Source organism: Agelaius tricolor, unplaced genomic scaffold (genome assembly GCF_023055355.1).
Source record: "Agelaius tricolor isolate 1412-34295 unplaced genomic scaffold, bAgeTri1.0.p SCAF_1, whole genome shotgun sequence".
NCBI lineage: Eukaryota > Metazoa > Chordata > Aves > Passeriformes > Icteridae > Agelaius > Agelaius tricolor.
The window spans coordinates 10266194-10286696 of NW_027269261.1; the positions used below are offsets into that span (position 1 = coordinate 10266194).

Sequence of the window (20503 nt, forward strand, 5' to 3'; positions counted from 1 at the left end):
CCGCCACACCCCCTGAGGGGCACTCGCCATCTTTAGTAAGGGCAGGGCGCTGCTTGCCTTCATCCAAGACGGCACAGCAACGCTTTATTTTTCGGCTTGCATTTAAAGATTTGGGTTGTTTTCTTTTACAGCCTTTCAAAAAATACTAAAAGAGAGCGAGATGGAGCGGCCGCGCACCTTTCGGGGCGCTCCAGAGAGGAGGAAAGGGCTGGGGGCTGGCAGTGCGGGGGAACTACAAGTCCCATGAGGCAGCGGGCGGTGCATGCACGGTGAGCGCGGTAGAGGCGGCGGGCGGGGCGCGCCTGCGTGGTGGTGCCCGCGGCGGTGGCGGGAAGCGCGGCTGAGGTAACGCGGAGCTGCGGGTCGTGAGGGCCGGGCGGGCCTGAGGGCGAGGGAAGGACAAAGGACGGGAAAGAGACGGGAAAGAGGAAAGGAGCTGGTGTTCCTCTGAACCAGACTGCCCTTGGGTCCGGCAGCGAGCGGGCTGCATGGCGGGGCTGCCGTGGCTGGGCATGCCCAAGGGGCTCCTTGGCCAGAGCGGGTTTTCCCCCTCGGCACAAGGGCGGGCTGTCCGGCCCTGGGATTTTCAGGCACATGCAGCAAGTTTATTTGGCCGAGGGCACTTGGTGGTCACTGGTGTTGGCCCAGGTCTTTCACAGATCGCAAAAAGCGTTGATTTCGTGTTGCAGCCCTATTCCCCACTAATTCCCTTCCCACTGCTGATCTGGGAATGGAGCTTGAGCTGGGAACTGGTGCCTGTTACAGCTTCCCTGAACTAAAGCTCACAGCTGTGGGCTTGTGCGGTAAACGGTGTTGTGAGTTGTCTCTCTTTGTGCTCTAAACATCCCAAAAGAGGGAGGTGTATTTTTAACCTGGATAGTTCAATAATATATTTTGAAAACTGCAGGGAACTCAGTTATACCTTCCTCATTGGATTTGTTCTGCTCAAATTAGGGACAAGGGGCAATAGGTCTGTAGGTGTGTTTAGGAGTACTCTTTTTTGTTATCTCTGAAATAAGCCAGTGGTTTTTTTGTTGTTTTTTTTTTTTTTGTTTGTTTTTTTTTTTTTTTTTAAGCTGGATAGGTTTCTGTGGAGAAAAAGCCATGCTAGTTATTATGCAAAACCACAGCTGGAGGTAGGTTTTTATAGATGTGAACTTTTCCTTAAGTACTCCTTTCTATTTCCTTCAGTTAAGCCACTCATTCCTATACTGGAAAAAAATGTCCTAAATTGTGTTAGCTCAGTTATTGTTGGAGCTGCAAAGTCAGCTTGCTTGGGACAGTAAAGTCCTCTTGGGGTATTTTTTTTTAGCTCCAAGTTATTTTAATTTTTTTTCAGTTCTCCATTGTGGCTCATCATGCAACACTTGAAGCAATTCTGCCAGTCTTCAACCACAAATGCTTCCAGAGAGAAGGGAGACACTTCCCCAGGGGGAAATCTCAATTAAATTCTGTTCTTTGTCTACAAGAGTAGATCCCAACCACTCAATTTCCTTCTTGTAAGCTATCTGCACAGAAAATGCCACTTTGGTGATTTGTTGAAAAACACATGATTCTTCATTCAGCAGGGCACAAGGGTTCCTTATTTCTTAGCAATCCTAGAACCTCTTTCCTTTTGTAAAATAGGACAGCAGCTGGCAAACTCTTCCTTTCCTGCTGGTTGTGTTCATACTGCACAAACATTTCCACAAGTACTGGAAATTCCAGAGGTATATTCCCCAGCACAACAAAGGCTGTTAAATCAGAATTCCTGCTAGTCACTGAAGCACTGTGTTGCACTAAATTTAACTCTGGAGCTCGTAATATTCCACATCTCAATAGCCCCATGATTCCAAGCACTGATCTGGTAAAAAGTTATTCCTTGGGAGGTGTTGAGGGAGCAGCTTAGTACAAGTGAATTTATGCTGAATCAGGCATACTCTCGCTTCCTCCAGTGGCACAAAGCCAGAATAAACTTTTCCTTTTGTGCTGTGGCTTTATGTGACAAAGCCACAGCCACTGGCCCAGCATTTGCTCTATTCTGATCAGTGCATGTCCACAGTGACCATTAATGAGCCTGTTCACAATAATCATCAAACAGCAGCCTGGCAATCCACAAGCATGGATATGTCACACAGGAATAAGAATGTATTTTTCCTATTTCATTTTCAATCTCAGCTCTGGCACCTCTAATTACAAGTAAGCTCCAAGAGGGAAGGAATCCATTTTTCTGCACTGATGAAGGAATTGCTACTATGGAAGTGTTACATTTTACCCAAAAATGTGTGCAAAAAAAACTTCCTAGGGCTCCCAGTGCAGCTCTGGAAGGGGTGCTGAGCGTGGTATTGCTTGGATGCTGTTCTTGCTTTTAAATTTCCTAAGTGGCTTTGAGCACAACTATGCTTGAAACTTGGTGTGGGAAAACGTGTTTATATTTTATTCTGAACTTTAAAAAATTTTCTTTGAATCTGAAAATATTTGCAGTGCATCTGGTTTCCCTTTTCTAGCTTCAAGTCTCACAATTGTATGTACTGCTGCTGTCTGTTTTCTCCTAGTGATACAGAAGAGAATCGTGGGTTTATACCCTGTAAGGTACCCCACAACCCCTTAAGTTGGTCATTCTCTATAAACTTAAGAGTTTTAATACCTCACAGCAGTGGATTGGCTTCAATGTGCTTTAATTTCCCCCTCCCTCTTTTGGGGTTGTTCTTGGCAGATCTGGTTTTTGTGCCTACTTCCATGGCAGTTCTGATACTGTTGCTGTAGGGATGTCCTGTGGTACAGCTTTAGCTACTTGCAACAAATCTTCAAGTGATTCAGATTTCAGATTTGGCAGGCTGTTCTTTTCAGGAGCATTTCCTCTCTTCCTTGCTCATTGTTTTTTTATCTTATTGATCTGAAGAATAAAGGTGGTACAAGGTAAATGAAGACACTTTGGTCATAGCAGTTCTTTGTTTGGCAAAGGGCAAGAATGGGATGGTTGGCAGAGTTTTATGACTCTGTAAATCACAAATTTCTTTTTCCACAGGAGGAAAAAAATATGGTAACCCACAGCCTGTTGCTGACAGAAGGAAGAAAACTCTAACTGCTCACAAACACTTCTTGTCAGGATGCAATTCCTACACATCCTGTCCAGGAAACCAGGGAGCCTGGAAGTGCTTTTTCAAATACCATTTTGCCAAAAGCAATTCCCATACACCTGTCTGTCTACCTCTGCATGTGTTTACAGCAAAAAGAAAAAAGGAAACAGTTATGACCAAGTTGACCAAGAAAAATACAAGAACTTGGTCCACTCTGTTATATCTTACAAAACCAGTGCCCAAACTCCAGAGACAATACTTGAGGAAGACAATTTGTTATATGGGCCACCAGCTAAACACACACCTCCAATTAAAGCTGGGACAAGAACTCCCAAGAATTGGGTTCCTTTAATAAACCCCAGCAAGAGAATTCTTCCTGTCAGCAGTGACTCAAACGTGCCCCTGAAAATCAGGCTGCAAAGAATGAAGATGCCCAGCGTTACCCGCATCCTTCAACAAACCCTCTCTCCTCAGCAAGTCTTCTATCTGGAAAGATGGAAGCAGAAAATGATAGAGGAGCTTGGAAAAGAGGGATTTGAAGAGTATACCAAAAGTAAGTCTAGCCACAGTGGGATTGTGGAGTAGAAGCAGTAGTTTGGATTATTGCTGGCAGGTACAATGGGACAAGTGGTTTGGGAATGCATGAAGCTGTTTCCATTTCATGAGAGCATGTTGTGAGTGTACCTGTTACCAGCAAGCCTAAGCTCTGTCTTTGTTCTGGGACCACTAAAATGGGTTTGGAAATTTGTAGAAAGTGAGAGTCAGACTGTAGGCTTACTTTGCTCAATCCTGTCTGACTTTCCTTTAGTTCTTGATTTGCCAGTATCTAATTAGAAATAGGTATTTTCCAGGTGATGTTACTGAGCCTCTTTGCAGTTACAAAGCTACTTTGTAACAAGATGGAAATAGGCATTTTGAACTCATCTAGTCCTGAGCCTTTACAAATCAATGTGTCCTGCTGTTTATGGTGAGGTTTTTCAGTAACTGTTTGGTTTATCCAATGTATCAGTAATCAATGAGACTAAAAAAGTAAAGGAAGCATTAATATAAGGGATACCAATTTCGCTATTGACAATTTATTTCTGGTTCTTTCCCTTCTCCCTACACCCTCAGACTTTCAGTATGAAAATTGGGACTGGTTTAAGAGCTATATTGTGGAATATGTAGGATACAAATCCAAAGTAGTGTCTAAAATATGAGGGGGCGTGGCATTCACATTCCTGAAAAAAACCCTTTGCCCAGGATTTTTCTAGGAAGCTGAGAAGCCTCAGAGAAAAGGAAAACAATTCTTATCTCAATTGCTTCTCCTGTGTTTTGCTCACGTGGAATGTGTTTGGAGATTGTTTACCCACAGGTGATTGTTCCATTGGATTCTGGTGTGAGTTGTTTTCACTCATTGGCCAATTGGGGCCAAGCTGTGTCAGGGCTCTGGAAAGAGTCATGAGTTTTCATTATTATCTTTTTAGCATTGAGTAAGTATCCTTTCTGTATTCTTGAGTATAGTTTAGTATAGTATTTTTTAATATAATATAGTATTATAAAGTAATAAATTATCTTTCTGAGAACATGGAGTCAGATGCATCATTCCTGCCTTCATCGGGGCATTCCCTGCAAATACAATAAGGGGCTTTTCCCATTTTTCTTAGATCTTTTTCTCCAAGGAGAGCTCTTCCATTCAGCTTTGGAATCGATATTCCTGTCTGAAGAGACAGCAGCCAGGGACCAGGGTGAAGCTGATGTCGTGGCTGGCTACTTATCCAGTGTGGAAGGTGTCTTGGAGGACATCAGCGAGGTGAAGGCTCTGGAGAGTGGAGTTCACCACCCGACCCTGCAGTACCTGGGCCTGGTCGACTGCGTGGCCAAGTATCGGTGAGCGCCCTTCCTAAAATCCCTGTCATGTGATGCTGTGGGGGCCAGGGTGTGATGGAGTGGAGACATCTCCAGGACTGGCAGGCAGGAGGAACTCCCCTGGATGATCCTCAGGCCAGAAGTGCTGGTTTTCCTGGTGGGGAGCTCCCTACTGGAGAAGGGACAGGTTTAAGCAATTGTCAGCATTTTCCAGGAGCTGCAGCAGGTTTTGGTAAGTTAGTTCTAGTTTGGTTTTTAGGATCTAAACTGCTAGTGTGAAAGAGACTTGTTTAGTCATAATAATGACAGCAGGGGGAAACAGGCTGAGAGTGAAAAGTCTGTATGTGCTGTCTCTCTTACTTGAGACTAAACTTAAGTTTAAACCATTGTCCTGTCTTGTTCTCCTGTGCAGGGGCCAGCTGTGTGTGATCGACTGGAAAACTTCAGAGAAGCCAAAGCCATCTCTGCAGAATACTTATGACAACCCATTACAGGTTGCAGCATATATTGGAGCCATAAATCATGATGCCAATTATGACTTCCAGGTCAGTAGGCCTGCTGCATGCCAAGACAAGCAGCAATGCCTGTGTGATCCTCATTTCTTCCTGCCTTTAGAACCTTCTGCCCATTGTGGAAGTGTTGGTAGGATTTGTAACAAAGGAGCCCAGTCTGAGATCAACTGAGGTTAAGGTGTCATACTGTGAAATAATTCCACTGCTTCTGCTGATCCTGCTGCCCTTGGCTGCCAGTAGTGAATTTTCAGTGGTTTTAAGGAATTGCTCAGTGGGACCAGGGGATGCTCAGATGAACTCCCAGGTACTTGGCATGTGGGCAACCCCCTGGGCTCTGTCCTGTGTGGTTTTTGCTTGTGTCAAGAGTAGGAAGGGGCAGGAGAGGAAATAAAGCAAAAGAACCTGCAAACAAGAAAATGGTGTGGGAGGGTCTTGCCTGCATCCTGTCTTGCTGTGTCCCAGTAGCAAATGAGGGACTGAGTGATGCACTTGGTGTCTGGGAGCTGTACTGTGTTTCCTCAGGGAAAAGCAGTGTGTTGGGAATCTCTTCATCAGAAAACTGTGGAATAATGCTTTTAAAGGCCCCAAAAGCAATTCTAGCCTGCCTGCTTGGCCTGAAGGATTTTTACCTCAGTACAGATATTAAAGGGTGAAAATACGAAGCAGAAGAGAGCAAGGTAGTTTGTATGTTGTGCAAAGGACTTTCTAGAATACTGTAGAGGTCAGTGAGCACAAGCACTCCACAGACATGATCCTGACAGAGTGAAATATGGGCTGGAATTCTGCTAGTAGCTTCCTGCCCCCCACTGCCAGTGGCTGCTTGGGATTTGGGATTTGCCAGGTATGAAAGATGTCAGAACATACCTAAGTAACCATTTCTACCCAGACTGAAGCTGGAGGGTGGCATCAGCCCGGTTGTATGGCCTCAGGCAAAAACTCCTCAGTCTCTGGCAATTTTCCTGGCATCTGCAGGGTTTAAATATCACTCATCCTCAGAGTTCATCCCCTGGTTTACAAAAACTCCTCAGTCTCTGGCAATTTTCCTGGCATCTGCAGGGTTTAAATATCACTCCTCCTCAGAGTTCATCCCCTGGTTTTCACTGGAGTTACCCAGAGCTTTGGGCTCGGGGTTTTTTGGAGCATTGGAATGTTAAGTCTCTCTGTGAAGGTGAGCTCTGGCCCCTTTTTATTCCCCATTCCTTATGTGAGATGTGCATGTTGGGAAGCTGTTTGGCAGTGAGGTTTAGCTCCTGGGCTTGCACAGAGCCATGGGGTTTGTGACAGCCCCTGTTTGTGCTGCAGGTTCGCTGTGGGCTCGTGGTGGTTGCCTACAAGGACGGCTCCCCGGCACATCCACATTTCATGGATCCTGACCTGTGCTCTCAGTACTGGGACAAGTGGCTCTTGCGCCTGGAGGAGTACATGGACAAAAACTGACCCAGAATGAGCACAAGCAAGAGACAAAGGAAGAACCTTTTCTTTAAATGTACCACTTTTGTGTTCTTTTTTGAGTAACTTTGGCTAATTTCTTACTAGCTAGGTTTCCCTCTCTCCCCTCCCAAAAAGTAACTTTCAAATGGGGAATGTTTATTTCCTTATATTGTAGGTGACCTCAGTGGTCCAGGCAGAAAAAAGCCAACTTATTTGGCCTCTCTTTTTTATCCCACACAGTTTATACAGCCTGGGGTTGATAGAAAAGTTTCTACTATCAAGTAAAACTGCTTGATCAAATAATTTTCTTTTCTTTTCCTCAAAAATCACAAATGAAAGTTGCAGAACTGAGAGTCTTTAAAAATTAAGTTGGTGAACTAAAGCAAAACAATATCTGTGATGTATGAGCTGAGTGAGAGAAATGCAAATGATTAAGAAAGTGATATAGTGGACTGGGTTTCAGTCAGTTCTTGCTCATACCATCATCAGGCTTGTTATTATTTGTGGTTTTTCTTACAGCTACAACTGGAAAACCTGAACTGAGAGTTACAAGGAAAGTCTTCATTAGTTCTTATTTAGAATAGTACAGCAAAGTGGCCACTTAGCAGAAGTGGCTCAGCAAGAAAGGAGCAGAATTGGAGCCAACACTCCCAAAAATTTCCAGCGAGTGTTCTGAGAGGTGGGAATGTTGGCTGCTGCTGGTGGCTCCTCCTGCAGGTGTTTTACAGCCAGCCCACAGAAAAGCACTGTGAGATGGGCTGTGTGCCTTGGCTTGGGAGCTCCGTGCTGCCACTGCCTCGAGCTCTCCTGACTCTGCTGTGGGCCAGAGGAGCCCACCCTGTGGAACCATCCCCAGTGCCACATGAGTGAATTTCTGGATCAAAGCAGGCCTGTGGCTGTGAAGCAGAGCCTTCTGAGGGGTGAGGAGCTGCTGGTTGGGTTTTGGGGGCTGTTTTTTATGGGTTTCTCTTTGTTTTTTGGTTTGGGTTTTTTTTTTTTTTTCCAAGTAAGTTTGTGAATAAATGTTTTGAAACAGAATTTTTACTTTTGAAGCACATAAAATCAAGTCTATAAAGCAGAGAATAAGCCTTGATCATGTCAGGCAGTATTGTTCTGGAAAATTTCTTTCCTCATTCTCTTTGTCTTCTATGAATTGTATGTGTGAGTTTTCACAATAACACTGCAGCTTACAAATAGAATTATGACCAACCCCTGAGCTTCAAGAAAATCAGCCAGAACCCCTTGCCTGAGGAAGGCTGCCAGCAAAGGCAGTTTGCAAACTCAGTCCCAGCTGAGTCTGTACCTCATGGAGCCAGGAGGAGGCAGACAGCCTTCAAAAGACAGCAATGCTGGGAGTCACTGTGTCTGGCCCTTCTGACAGCCTGGCTGCTGCCTTGGGCACCCCTGGCTGAGCTGTGGAGCAGTGCTGGGGCAGCACAAGCTGGCTTGTCCTGTAACAGGACTGGCAGGTGCCTGTCACCAGTGTCACACACAGCCAGAGACACTTTGTGAGCAGTTTCAATGAAGCTGCCAGACTGTTGAAGTGATGCACCCAGGGCACTGCTACAGGCACTGTCTGTCCTCTTGCAGAAAAACTTGCTGGGCAGCCAGGGCAGCTACTCCAGCTCTGACAGCCAGAGCTTCACTCTCCATATAGGATGGCTTTTTCCCTGTGGCAGCCTGCTGCCTGCTCCCTTTCTCTTTTGTTGTGAATCCTTTCTGTGCCTGTGGTTCTGTCAGCAGGGATGTGCTGTGGCACTGACACTGGAGGGAGAGCCAAAGCAACACGTGGTGCAGGAGGGATAAAAAAACAACCCATGCACACAGGTATACACCCAAAACATGGCTCTGGCTGGAGAGGAAGGGTTCAGCCCCAGCTCTGCTGTGCCAGGGAAGGGCTGAGGTTTCAGCAGAGCTGAGCACACAAATCCCATGCAGTCAGGTGAACATGAATCCCACTGCAGAGTGAGCAACCTTCCCTTTACACTGCTCAGTTACAAGACCTAGGGGTCAGTGTAAGAGCTTTAGCTTTCTGCAGTCAGGATCTTCTAATTTACCTCAGATGTTTTTGGGGTTTTTTCCCAGCAACTTCCCATTTATTAAAGTATTCTACAAACTTCCCTACTACATTGGATAAGTGTGTTCTTAAGACAGTAGCATCACTTTATTATCCTCATTTTCAAAGTCTCAAGCACCAACAGTTGTGCTGAACTAACCATTAACATCCTTAGGAATGCTTTAAGACCCCCTAGAATCTTTTCCCCACAAAAACCCAAGGGGGTGCCTGTACAAAACCTGAAGCAAGTTGAAAAGATTTTTTTCACAATTCTTGCAAAGTTGCTCAAAATGTCTTGTTTTAGCAGCAATGACTGTGAAAGGCCTGGCTAAGCCTGACTTAGGTGGGAGGAGCCTTCTACAGTCAGAGTGGTCACAGAGGAGCAGCCAGATTGGTGCCTGCAGTTTTGCACAGATCTCCCAAAGCAGACACAGGCTCAGTCCCCCTTCCCAGTGCATTATTGTATTAATGAACAGGCACTTGAATATAAAAAACAAAACAAAAAAACAAGCACACACACCATAAAATATGCACAAAATTGCATTTCATCATGACAGAAAATACTTAATTTCAAGTCATTACAGTGCTTTCTTTGGGTTTCTGGGTTGCTGTTGGTGTATGTTAAAGAGATGTGGTAATAATCCTCCAAGTGAGCACAGCAAGTCCAGGAACACCAGAGCTAAGATTTCACTTGTATATCAACATGATAAAAGTAAGTTCATGGCTTCAAGTACTTAAGACACAACCAAAAGTCTGCCCTAGAATAATAGTGGAGAAATTTTGAGAAGAAAACATTCTGCATCCTTTGGGAAGAGTTTCAACTCACCTTGGATCACACTTCCATCAATTGTTAGCAGGCTGCACAGGGCACAGAGCTGAGGGTATTTGCACTTTGTAACTCACTGGATGATACAACACACTCCTGTTCTTAAGGCACTTCAATTAATTCAATTGCATAGAACCCCGTACCAGCAGCACTCTTACCCAACACTTTTCACCCAAACCTCTCATAAGTAATTTGCATGGGAGGTAGCAGTTATTCACTTTACAAAATACAAATACACCTGGGGAAAGGTGAACTCATTTGTCAGGGGTGTTCAGACCTGACAAAAAACAGGTTGCCCAAATGTCAGTTCAGTAAATACTCCATCTGAGAGGCGACAGCCTTTGCAAGCATTCCGTTTTTATTGGCCAGATTTAAAAAAAAAAAAAAAAAAGTCTGAATGGGAATATTTCTGTCAAACTGAGGTTTTACCAACATCAAGAGTCCCGTTAACAAAAGCATCCCTTTAATTTCAGGCGTTCCTTTCAAAATAGTTCTTAAAAAAATAAGATCCGTAGTCCTGCATGTAAACTTCAAACTTCATTCCTGCCGAGCATGGGCGAGCGTCACTCGTCCTTGCCCTCCTCTTTGGAGTTCCTCTGCAGCACGGGGCTGAGTTTGGTTTGCAGAACAGCTGCCAGTTTTTTGGAGGTTTTCTTCAGGAAGGCGCTGCCGGGGTGGACGCCGCTGACGTGCAGGTACAGCTCCTCCTGCGTGGGGCCCGTGTAGCCGCAGTCCTCGCACACGTAGAGCTTGTCCCTCCTCTGCTTGTAGGCGTAGTGCTGCTGCACGCCGTGGATCTTCCTCAGGTGAGACTCCAGCGAGCAGCGCTGCGTGAAGGCCTTGTTGCAAACCTCACACTTGTAGGGACGGATGCCTGCAGCAGGGAAAGACAGAGGTTACTGTGGCATTCCCAAAAAACCCCTTCGCTCGGGATTTTCCTCCTAGGAAGCTGAGAAGCCTCAGAGAAAAAGGAGAACAATGATTGTCTCATTTGCTTTTCTTGCGTTGTGCTCACATGGAGATTGTTTACACACAGGTGATTGTTTCATTGGATTCTGGTGTGAGTTGTTTTCACTCATTGGCCAATCAGGGCCAAGATATGTCAGGATTTTGGAAAGAGTCACGAATTTTCATTATTATCTTTAACATTCAGTAAGTATCCTTTCTGTATAATGTAATGTAATGTAATATAGTATAATATAGTATGATATAATATAGTATGATGTGGTATGATATTAATATAATGTCATAAACTATAATATACAATAATATGATGTAATATTATATACTATGATATTATATACGATACTATAATATACTATTATATTATATACTTTTATATTATGTTATATACTATTCTATACTACACTATTCTATACTATTATATTATATACTATTCTATTAATTATATACTATACTATACTATTATATTATATATTTAGCCTTCTGAGAACATGGAGTCAGACGCATCATTCCTCCCTGCCAACAAGGGTCCTTGCAAATGCAATAGGTTGTGTCACCTGTTGTATCACCTGTGTCTTGTTTCCTACAGCCAGCCAAGAGCAAGGCCCTGGCACATCAGCTGTTGAGATATCCAGCAGCCCAAGGAGCTGCCCCTCTAAACAAAACATCATCCTTTCAGGCTATGGGTTTATATATTTAGGCATAGAAAACCTAGGAATGTTATCCCCAGCAGATGCTGAGGATAACAGATGCCCATCAGTGGTTTGGTCCTAAGGCAGCAACCATCAACTCCTGCAAAACTTCTTTTATTTTATATATATATATATATATATATATATATATATATATATATTTAAAACTTTTAAATTTTATCCTGTTTGAAATCCTGTGATTAGGTAAAACTATCTGTTTCAGCTTTTATAATGAATGAAAACTTCTGTCTTGGTAAGATTTTAATTTTTCTCTTTTGGATTAACGAGGCTTCAGTGAACAGCAGCAATCCCAAGTACTTTCATACCATACAGTTTTGATGACTGAGATTACAAATTCTAGAGAAGTGCAGCAAGATGAAAGAAATAATAACTCTGTGTGTTTCCAGAGGAGGGAGAAGAAACTGGCTTGTGATTTGAAAGACAACCAACACCACAAAAATCAATTTTACCACCAACCAACACTGATTTAACAACAACTCCCCCAGTGCTTAAAGAGCTGAGGATTTAGCAACACTTGAAAGAACCTAAACCAGCAGGAATTCTGCTTACTAGACTAGATCAGTAAGTTTGCAAGCAAAGACCACCCTTAAAACTGATAAAAGGAGTCACCTAAACCCCTCTTTTCCCCAGGGAAGGTGGAATGCCAGGGTCTGGAAGATCCTATGGTGAGCCAGGCAGAAATGGGTAAACCAGATTGCTCAGACAGTTGTAACTTTGTGATTGCATTAAGTTACCAGTCAGGACCTGATCTATCCACCAGAAATCCTAGCTAATTAGAAGTTCCAATAAGCAGCATGTCAACTGCATTTTTGTTTAGCTAAAAGAGGTTATCCCAGTGCACCAGATTAAACTATCAAGACAGAAGTTTCCTAATGCCTGCTGATGTGAAATTGCTTCATTTCATTAAACTGCAGTTGGAGAGAAAGCCCAAACCTTCATTAGAATTCACACACAAAAAGCAGTGTTGTGCTCATTTTAAGGCAATTTAAACCTCCACCATCCTTGGTGCCTGCTCCAGCACTCCACAGGCACAGAAAGGGCAGTGCCAGGCTGGCACAGCCCATTAGGGCTGTGAGAACCTCTTCATCACTTAGGAACCATTTAAAATCATTTAGCAATCATTTTAAATTATTCTGACCAGAGACCCTCTTGGGTTTATTTTTTGACTCTCTGATGAGGGAACAGCTTGAAAAATCACTTCTTTTGGAAGCACTGACTCCACACTCCAGCCAGACCCCAGTGGCAGCTTTCCTTCCCACATGAAAGCTTTGCAAACAAACCCAAACAGCCCAAAACATTGGCTCCAGGCAATGCCTTCCCATCCAACACAGGTGCCATTGGTCTTGGGGGCTCTACTACTAAGAAACAGCTCCTGCCTACCAACATCCTTGTGTCACTTCTAGCAGTTCACCTGGTTAATGGGGCTCTGCAGAGCAAGCCCAAATAATCTCCAGCTCCCACTGGGTGACCACACAGCTGGGAAGATGGGATGTGCCTGTGAGATGTGGTGCATGCACCTCCTGGGTGCCCAACAGTGCAAAGTCAACGCCCAGCCTGGCCAACCAGGAAGCATTGCCCTTGGAGAAGATGGGGTTGATGTTTATTTAAGCCATTGCTTCCACCAAGGAAAAAAAGGAAAAAAGCCAATCAAACTGGCAGCCTTCTCCCTGCTCCAGGCTGGGGTAAGAAGTTCTGGGAAAACTGAACTGCATTTGGGGCAACAGAAACACAACCACTGAGATTTGGGATGAACTCAGGAACTGACCCCACAGCAGTGTGGCCACAGACAGCACATCCTGCAGCCTGGGGGAGGCACAGCATGAACCACACTCTGGCTCCTCCAGACATTTCCAAAATCAAGCCAGAATCCCATCCTGATGGGATGAAAGCATTCAAGAATGAAAGCATTCAAGAATGAAAGCATTCAAGATTTTCCTGGTGGGTGAAACCTTCACAATCTCTTTGCGATCAAGTGGAGGACTTCATGTGCACACTTTGGGGCTGAGGCATCTCTGGCCAGCTTGGATTCAGGGGTTAAAACAAATTCTGTGTAGTGGTTTCCTTCCAGGGGTAGCAACCCTTATCTGGCTGCATCTGTGAACACGAGGGCTCAGGCTTTGAGCACCTTTCTTGCTCCTGCACTCAGCTGACACCCTGGATGGAGAAGGGAAGTCCTCTCTGGTGCCAGAGAGCTGTTTTATGTGCTGCCTTCACTAGTCACAGCTCCAGCTGCTCCAGATCCCTCAAAAACCATCCTGCACAGCAATCAGCTGGGAAGGCTCCCAACAGCAAAATCCCCAGGAAAGTGCTGCTCGCTGCCTCTAGAGGGCAAAGCGTTTTCATCGAGCTCCTGCACGGATAACTGCAGTGATTTGCTGTCCCGGGGTGGTTATCCCAGGCAGGTTATTGGGAAGGTTATCCAGGGGGGTTATCCCAGGCACGTTATCCTGGGTGGTTATCCAGGGGAGGTTATCCCAGACAGGTTATTGGAGGGGTTATCCCAGTCAGGTTATCCTGGGGGGGGGGGGTTATCCTGGGGGGGGTTATCCCAGGCAGGTTATCCTGGGGGGGTTATGCCAGGCAGGCTATCCAGGGGGGGTTATCCCAGGCAGGCTATTGGGGGTTATCCCAGGCAGGTTATCCTGGGGGGTTATCCCAGGCAAGTTACTGGGGGGGTTATCCCAGGCAGGTTATCCAAGGAGGTTATCCCAAGCAGGTTATTGGGGGTGTTATTCCAGGCAGGCTATCCTGGGGGGCTTATCCCAGCCTTGCTGCCCCAGGCATGGCAGCACGGGGCTGTGTCTACACCAGGTGTGGACAGAGGGTCCTGCACCCTCACTGCTTCACAGGGATTGCAATAATTCTCCTCAGATTTCATCATTCCCAGGACTTTTCTCTTTCCACACCACACACACTCTGTCTTCCCCTTTTCTCCACTGCAACCCCACTATTTCTGGCAAATGTTGTTAACCAGGTCTTCGTGTTATGATCTCACCAGGTTACCCTCACCCTCTCCCTGCCCTTGTCCCATCCCACCCCTTCTCCCATGGCCTCCCGCCGGTCCCAGGGGTCTCATTCTCACCAGTATGGGTCCGGACATGCCTCTTCAGATCAAAGGTGTCGTTGAAGCCTTTTCCACAGAAGGTGCACAAGTGTCTCTTCACCTGGCTGTGGCACTTGATGTGCCGGTTGAGCATCCTCTGCAGGCGGAAGCCTTTGCCACACAGCTCGCAGCTATGCAGGGCAGCATCGGTGCAGGTGCCCGTGGTGAACTGGGGAGTGGGAGAGGACTGTGTGAGCATTGGGAGGAGCCAGCAGGAGGAATAAGGCAAAACAAGCAGGGCTTATTGTGGCATTAAAAATTTAAAAAAAAAAAGGGGGGGGATATAATAAAAATTAAAAGTGAAAGCATTCAGGATTTTCCCGCTGGGTGAAACCTTCACAATCTCTTTGCGATCAAGTGGAGGACTTCATGTGCACAGTTTGGGACTGAGGCAACTCTGGCCAGCTTGGATTCAGGGGTTAAAACAAATTCTGTGTAGTGATTTCCTTCCAGGGGTAGCAACCCTTATCTGGCTGCATCTGTGAACACAAGGGCTCAGGCTTTGAGCACCTTTCTTGCTCCTGCACTCAGCTGATACCCAGGATGGAGAAGGGAAGTCCTCTCTGGTGCCAGAGAGCTGTTTTATGTGCTGCCTTCACTAGTCACACCTCCAACTGCTCCAGATCCCTCAAAAACCAGCCAGCAGTGATAAAAAGGGTGGTTTTGGAGAGATAAACCCAAGGCACGTTGTGCTGACTCAGCAGAGACTGAAACAATTGCCCTAATCTCGCCCCCGTTGGTGTCTCAGCCTCGTTAATTAACAGCAAAGTGACATTAGGGGGTAATCTCATTCCCACTCCTGGCACCAAAAGCATTGTGCCAACACCATGACATAACTTGACTAAAGAAGACACTGATGATTCAGCTCCTGGGAAGATCTGGAATGCCTGGAAAATGTAGATACTGTGCTGCTGGTTAAATTAATCCTGGTGGAACACACGGACATGCCCCCTGTTAGATGCCAGGAATGAGGGAAAGCCAGCAGAGCAGACAGGACCACATCCATCGGCTGAAAAGTCCAGCTGTGCTGAAAGGTTTTGCTGTGACAGTCACAAACAGCCCAGGTTAAATTATACAAAGTGGGTTAAAGTCAAACAGCAGCAGGGCGGGCATTTCACAGGGACAGGAATACGTCTGGGGTTTATTTTTCCTGAAGAGCCAGTTATTTTTCCCGGTCCTCCTCCTCTGCTTACTACTGAAGCAACGCTACTCGAAATTGTAAAGAAAGTTTAAAACAAACCCGGCAGCTGTGAAACCACGAGGTGTGAAACTGGAGGGGGAGCCATCTGGGAAGAATCTGTTGGGCAACAGGGCTATGACTCCACCTCAAGCAGCTGCGTATAATCGGGGTGAAACCTAATCATGGGACTTCAGCACACGGCGACTGAAAAGCTGTCAGCCCGGCACAGACAATGGCAATCTCTACAGCTCCATCCCGCACAGCAGCAGCCAGGGTTTAACGAGGTGTTAACTAGCAGTGGTAAACACATCTGCTCCTGCCTAGCGCTGGGGTGGCCTGGCTCTGCCTCTGCTGGGGGGACCCTGGATGCTCACGGAAGGATCGGGAGCTCGCTCGCTGTTGAATTCTCAGGTACCACGAGGACCTGGGGCACCACTTGCCTTCTCCCAGCCTTGGGAGGGAGGGAAATCACTGCACTGCTCTGCTGGCTCTGCCCAGGGAGCAGCCAGAGCTCCTGCCCCTCAGCAAAATCAGTGGACAGATGATTGCTCCATTTCACCCAAGCCCGCAAGGTGGCAATGGGCCTTCACAGCCATGGAGGAGAACCTTTAGCTGCTTTCTGGATAGGTGATGGTGGGAGGGGGACAGCGTGAAGGGTCACCCCAGCGCTCCTTGCTGAAGGCTTGAGCACAGCCTAGCAGGCAGCTTTTAAGGAGGCCCCACGCTAAGGAACACGATCCACCCACGCACCGTGGGGCACGACTCCTTGCTGCTCCTTCCTGCCTGGGTTCAGAGCTCCCGTGGGACCCGAGCCAAGCAGGTCAGGGGCAGCACATCCCAGGCAAGGATAAGAGAAGGCAAAGGGCACTGGAAAATTGTGGCACATCGCTTACGAGGCTTTCCCTGCCGCCCTACAGCGGGCTGGCCTCCACCTCGGTGTGCGGGACAGGTGCTGTCACCAGCAGCACAGAGAGCCCGGGGGACTGCTGCTGTCACCTGGTGTCCCCGGGCAGCAGCCAGGCCTTGACCTTGAACAGGGGTCACCCCATTCATTGCCAGAGGAGAGATGGCTGGGGTGTGGGTATTACCTTGATTTTTGACCTGACCACGGGCCGCTTGCCGGCCAGGTCCAGCAGCACGGCCCCGCCCGTGCCCAGCTCGCCGGGGGCAGCCTGGGGCGTCGGGGGGTCGCTGGGCTCGGCGTCCCGGGTCCCGCTGCTGCTGCCGCTGCTCTCCAGGCTGCAGCTGTCCTCATAGCCCAGCAGCACGCAGCCGATGCCGCCTGCAGAGGGGTGGGGATGCGATAAAGCGGGGGGACCGCGGGCAGGGCAGGGCAGGAGCCGGCGGGCCCCGGTGTTTAACCTGCGGGCGGGCCGCTGGCGGCGGGGGAGGATCCCCGGCTCACGCTGCAATCGGAAACTCAAACACGAACGGTCCCAAAGTTCAAACAAGCCAGCTCCGCCGCCTTCCCGTTATACCCCGGGCAAGGGCAGGAGGAGCGGGAGGAGGAGGAGGAGGAGAGGGGGAGGCCAGGAGTACATCACCCCCACCCCGCCGCCCTGGGTCCTTCCTCCTCCTCCCCCAGCCACCTTTCTCATGCAAACGAGGTTTCCCACCTTCCTGGACACACACACACACACACACACACACACACACACACACACATTCCCCCCCAGATCCGCTCCCCGCCCCGCCATCCCCGGGGTGGGACACGCTGCCCGGCGGGGCTGGCACTGCTGCCCGGCGGGGCTGGCACCGCTGCCCGGGCACTTTTCCCCGGAGCGCTGTCCCTGTCCCCTCCGCCGCGTTTCGCACAGCTCTCCCTAAAGCCGCTGCCCGCCCCCTCGGGGCTCCCCCGGCCCGGCAAATCCCCCTCCCCGCGTCGCCCCCTCCGCGGAGCGCCGGGACCCCGCTGGCTCCGTCCCTGCCTGCCGGGGCGGCGGCCGCCGGGCCGTACCTGGGATGTAGGTGTCGGCTCTCTCCTCGTCGGGCAGCCCATCCCAGCTGCGCACGGCCGGCTGCGGGCTCCGGCGCTTCACCAGGAAGGCTCTGGGCATGGCGAGGGCAGGGGGCACGGCTGGGCACGGAGCGGAGCGGCCGCTTCAGCCCCGCCGCCCGCCCGGCCGCCCCGACGGGGCTGCGCTGCCGTCCGGGGGAGCGGGACCGCACGCACCGGGCAGAGCCGCTGAGGCGCGGGGAGGGGAAGGGGAGGGGAGGAGAGGGGAGAGGAGAGGGTGGGGGGGGTGGGGGGGGAGGAAAGTTTCATAAGGTGGAATAGAAAAATGCACCAGGAAACTTGGGAAGGAGCATGCGTGCTGCAAACATAACGGTGTCAACAAGTCTGCTTACCTGTCCGACCGGTTGGAGCAGCTGAGCTTTGTTCCAGCCCTTCCTAAGGCATGAATGTTTGCAAAAGAATTTAACGTCTGAAAATTAAAAAAAAAAAAAAGAAAAAAAATAGAAAAAAAAGAACGACAAAAACCTAAACCAAACCAAAAACCCAAGCTAGGGGAGGGAGGGAGCCCCGCCGCTGCCGCCTGCCCGCCGGAGGAGCCCCCGCCGGGCCGGACCCACTGCCCCTCTCTGCCTCTCTCGGCCGCCGCACCGGGATGCCCTGCCGGGAATGGGGGCCGGGGCTGCTCCCCGTTCGCCCCCCGGGATTCCTGTCGAGGGGAAGATTTGCCGAGGCGCCGGGAAAGAGGCCGAGCTGTCCTGGGGGCAGCAGCAGGAAGAGAAAGTTCTTATTACTTTTCTTAATGACTAGCCTTTCTTCTGTTCAGAAAGAAAAAAAGAAAAGAAAAAATAAATTTATTCTTTTTCAGTCATTGATTTAAAATTCAAAACGTGTCACAGCCTTTTCTCTCCCCCCCCCCCCTTTTTTTTTTTCTTTTTTCTTTTATTTGCCTCTTGTCGTCTTTCCCCTCTTCCCAAAGTGGAAATGAAACAAAGACACAAGAGGTTAGGGTATTGGGGAAGGAAGCAAAAGAAACAGAAGAAAACCCACAAGAAGTCTGCGAGCAGAGCAGAGCCCGGGCCTGGCGTGGCCTTGGGTGTTTAACAGCACTCAGGGATCCCTTCTCCCGTCTCCTGCTCAATCTGCTTTTCTACGGAAAGCCGTGGAACCGCACTCGGTGCCTCGGTGCCCAGGCTCATCCCTGCGGCAGAGGCGGCAGCGGGCTGGGGCAGCGGCGGGAATGAGCACCGGGAGCTGCGTCCCGGTGTCCCCACGCCAAGGAGGAAGAGGCCTTGCAATCACTCCTTCTTTCCTCCCACAGGGCAGAGCACAGACCACGGGAATTGATGGGAGCTTCATTGCCCGTTTCACTGAGACCAAGATTTAACTTCAGGGGCTGGACATGGAGCCTCTGGAAGGAGCAGCTTTCAAAGACCAGGGCCAGATGAAAGAGCTCTGCTGGATGCCCATGTCCCCGTTAGTGTTCTGGAGCCCCAGGGGCGACGGTCCAGCCCCACATCAGGTGATGCACTGTCAGAGAGCTCCTCCAGCAGTCTGTACCTCCACCAGGGCATCCCAGCACCTACTTGCTCCCCCTGCTCCTGTGGGGAGTTTACATTTTCCCCAGGTACCAGGTGGGAAGCCACCTCAGCATGGCTTCGGGCAATACCTCAGCCAGACCGCACATAAAATCTTCCCTTTCTCTTTTTCTCTTTCAGGCTATGTAATTTTTCTGTTATGTCTGAGATTTTGCTCCAGGACAAAATACAGCTATGTGGGGCTTAATTGATTTTTTTTTTTTTTTTTTGCAGTGCTTTCAACTTGAGGTTTCTTTTATTCTAAGGACTCCTTGTTTTTTAAGCCAAAAGAGGTAGCAAATGACATTAATCAGAGCGCTCCCAAGCCAAGAGCTTGCTGAGACGACTTCACTGTCATCTGGGCTTTCTCAAATCCTGCTTTGAGGTTCTTACTTAATGAGGTCCTGGAGCACACACTTCACTTCCACTGGGTGCTCTAAGTCAGACGTGCAGTTACAAGCATGGCTGAATCAGGAATAATAACAGTAACAACAACAACAACAACAATAATAATAATAATATCATCATCAGCTCTGGAGCCTTGACACGAGTGGTCAGGGCTGAGGTGTGCCCAGCACCACAGGAGACACAGAGTGGAGAGAAAGTCCTGCAGCCTCTGGCAAGGCAAGAGGAGCTGGGTGCAGAGGCACCAGCTCCATGAAGGAGAGCATTCCAGAGATAGTGGGCTGCCTATGTGCTGAGCCACCAGCTGGAAATGCAGACTGTGGATGGTTGGTGCTGCTTGGCCAGAGCCCATGGGAAATCCATCCTGCCTTTCCTACAAATGCCATCCCTTGGTATTTGCTAACCTGTAGGAGCCTGAGGGGAGTGCTCACAGCATGACCCCACCAACAGCACTGCAGGGAGGCACATGCAGCACCATGAAATGGGATTTTTGGGGACCTTTGGGGATCCTGGTCGTGAGCAAGGCAGCCCACAGACATATCCCTGTATGGCCACGTCCTTCTCCATGCTCCCACTGGAGCAATGCTGCATCTACAGCTTCAGCACTGTAATTAAACTCGATAAATAATGATGCTAACGAGGTAATGGCACAAACATTTCTGTAGGATCTTGTGTAATTTTCAGCATTACTTGGGTGTGGGAGAAAATCTAGCACGTTAAATTAATATTTCGGGTGTAAATCAAATTAAATGTACAAAATGCCCCGTAGGGTCAAAGCACAGTGGGACCCACCCTTATGGATTTGACTACTAAATGCTCAAATGTGTTTCATTTCACTCAGATCACTTGGGAGTGAGGAGGGAGAGATGGAATCAA

At 48.3% G+C, this 20503-nt stretch overlaps 2 protein-coding genes across 3 annotated transcripts; one reads left to right on the forward strand and one right to left on the reverse strand.

The window, feature by feature from the left end:
• Positions 1–41: 41 nt before the first annotated feature.
• On the forward strand, positions 42–9416 carry MGME1 (mitochondrial genome maintenance exonuclease 1). 2 transcript variants are annotated; one of them, XM_071422656.1, is made up of 5 exons: positions 42–269; positions 3008–3612; positions 4706–4928; positions 5320–5452; positions 6722–9416. In XM_071422656.1, the coding sequence occupies exons 2-5, from the start codon at positions 3090–3092 to the stop codon at positions 6854–6856; spliced, it is 1014 nt and encodes a 337-aa protein (XP_071278757.1). In that variant the 5' UTR covers positions 42–269; positions 3008–3089; the 3' UTR covers positions 6857–9416. The 2 variants fall into 2 exon arrangements, with proteins under 2 accessions (XP_071278757.1, XP_071278748.1); XM_071422647.1 differs by having other exon boundaries at positions 69–345.
• Positions 9417–9892: 476 nt separating this feature from the next.
• On the reverse strand, positions 9893–17748 carry OVOL2 (ovo like zinc finger 2). The gene is made up of 4 exons (XM_071422668.1): positions 17649–17748; positions 16780–16973; positions 14491–14680; positions 9893–10606 (listed from the first exon to the last, which is right to left on the reverse strand). The coding sequence occupies exons 1-4, from the start codon at positions 17746–17748 to the stop codon at positions 10296–10298; spliced, it is 795 nt and encodes a 264-aa protein (XP_071278769.1). The 3' UTR covers positions 9893–10295.
• Between the last annotated feature and the right edge of the window lie 2755 nt (positions 17749–20503).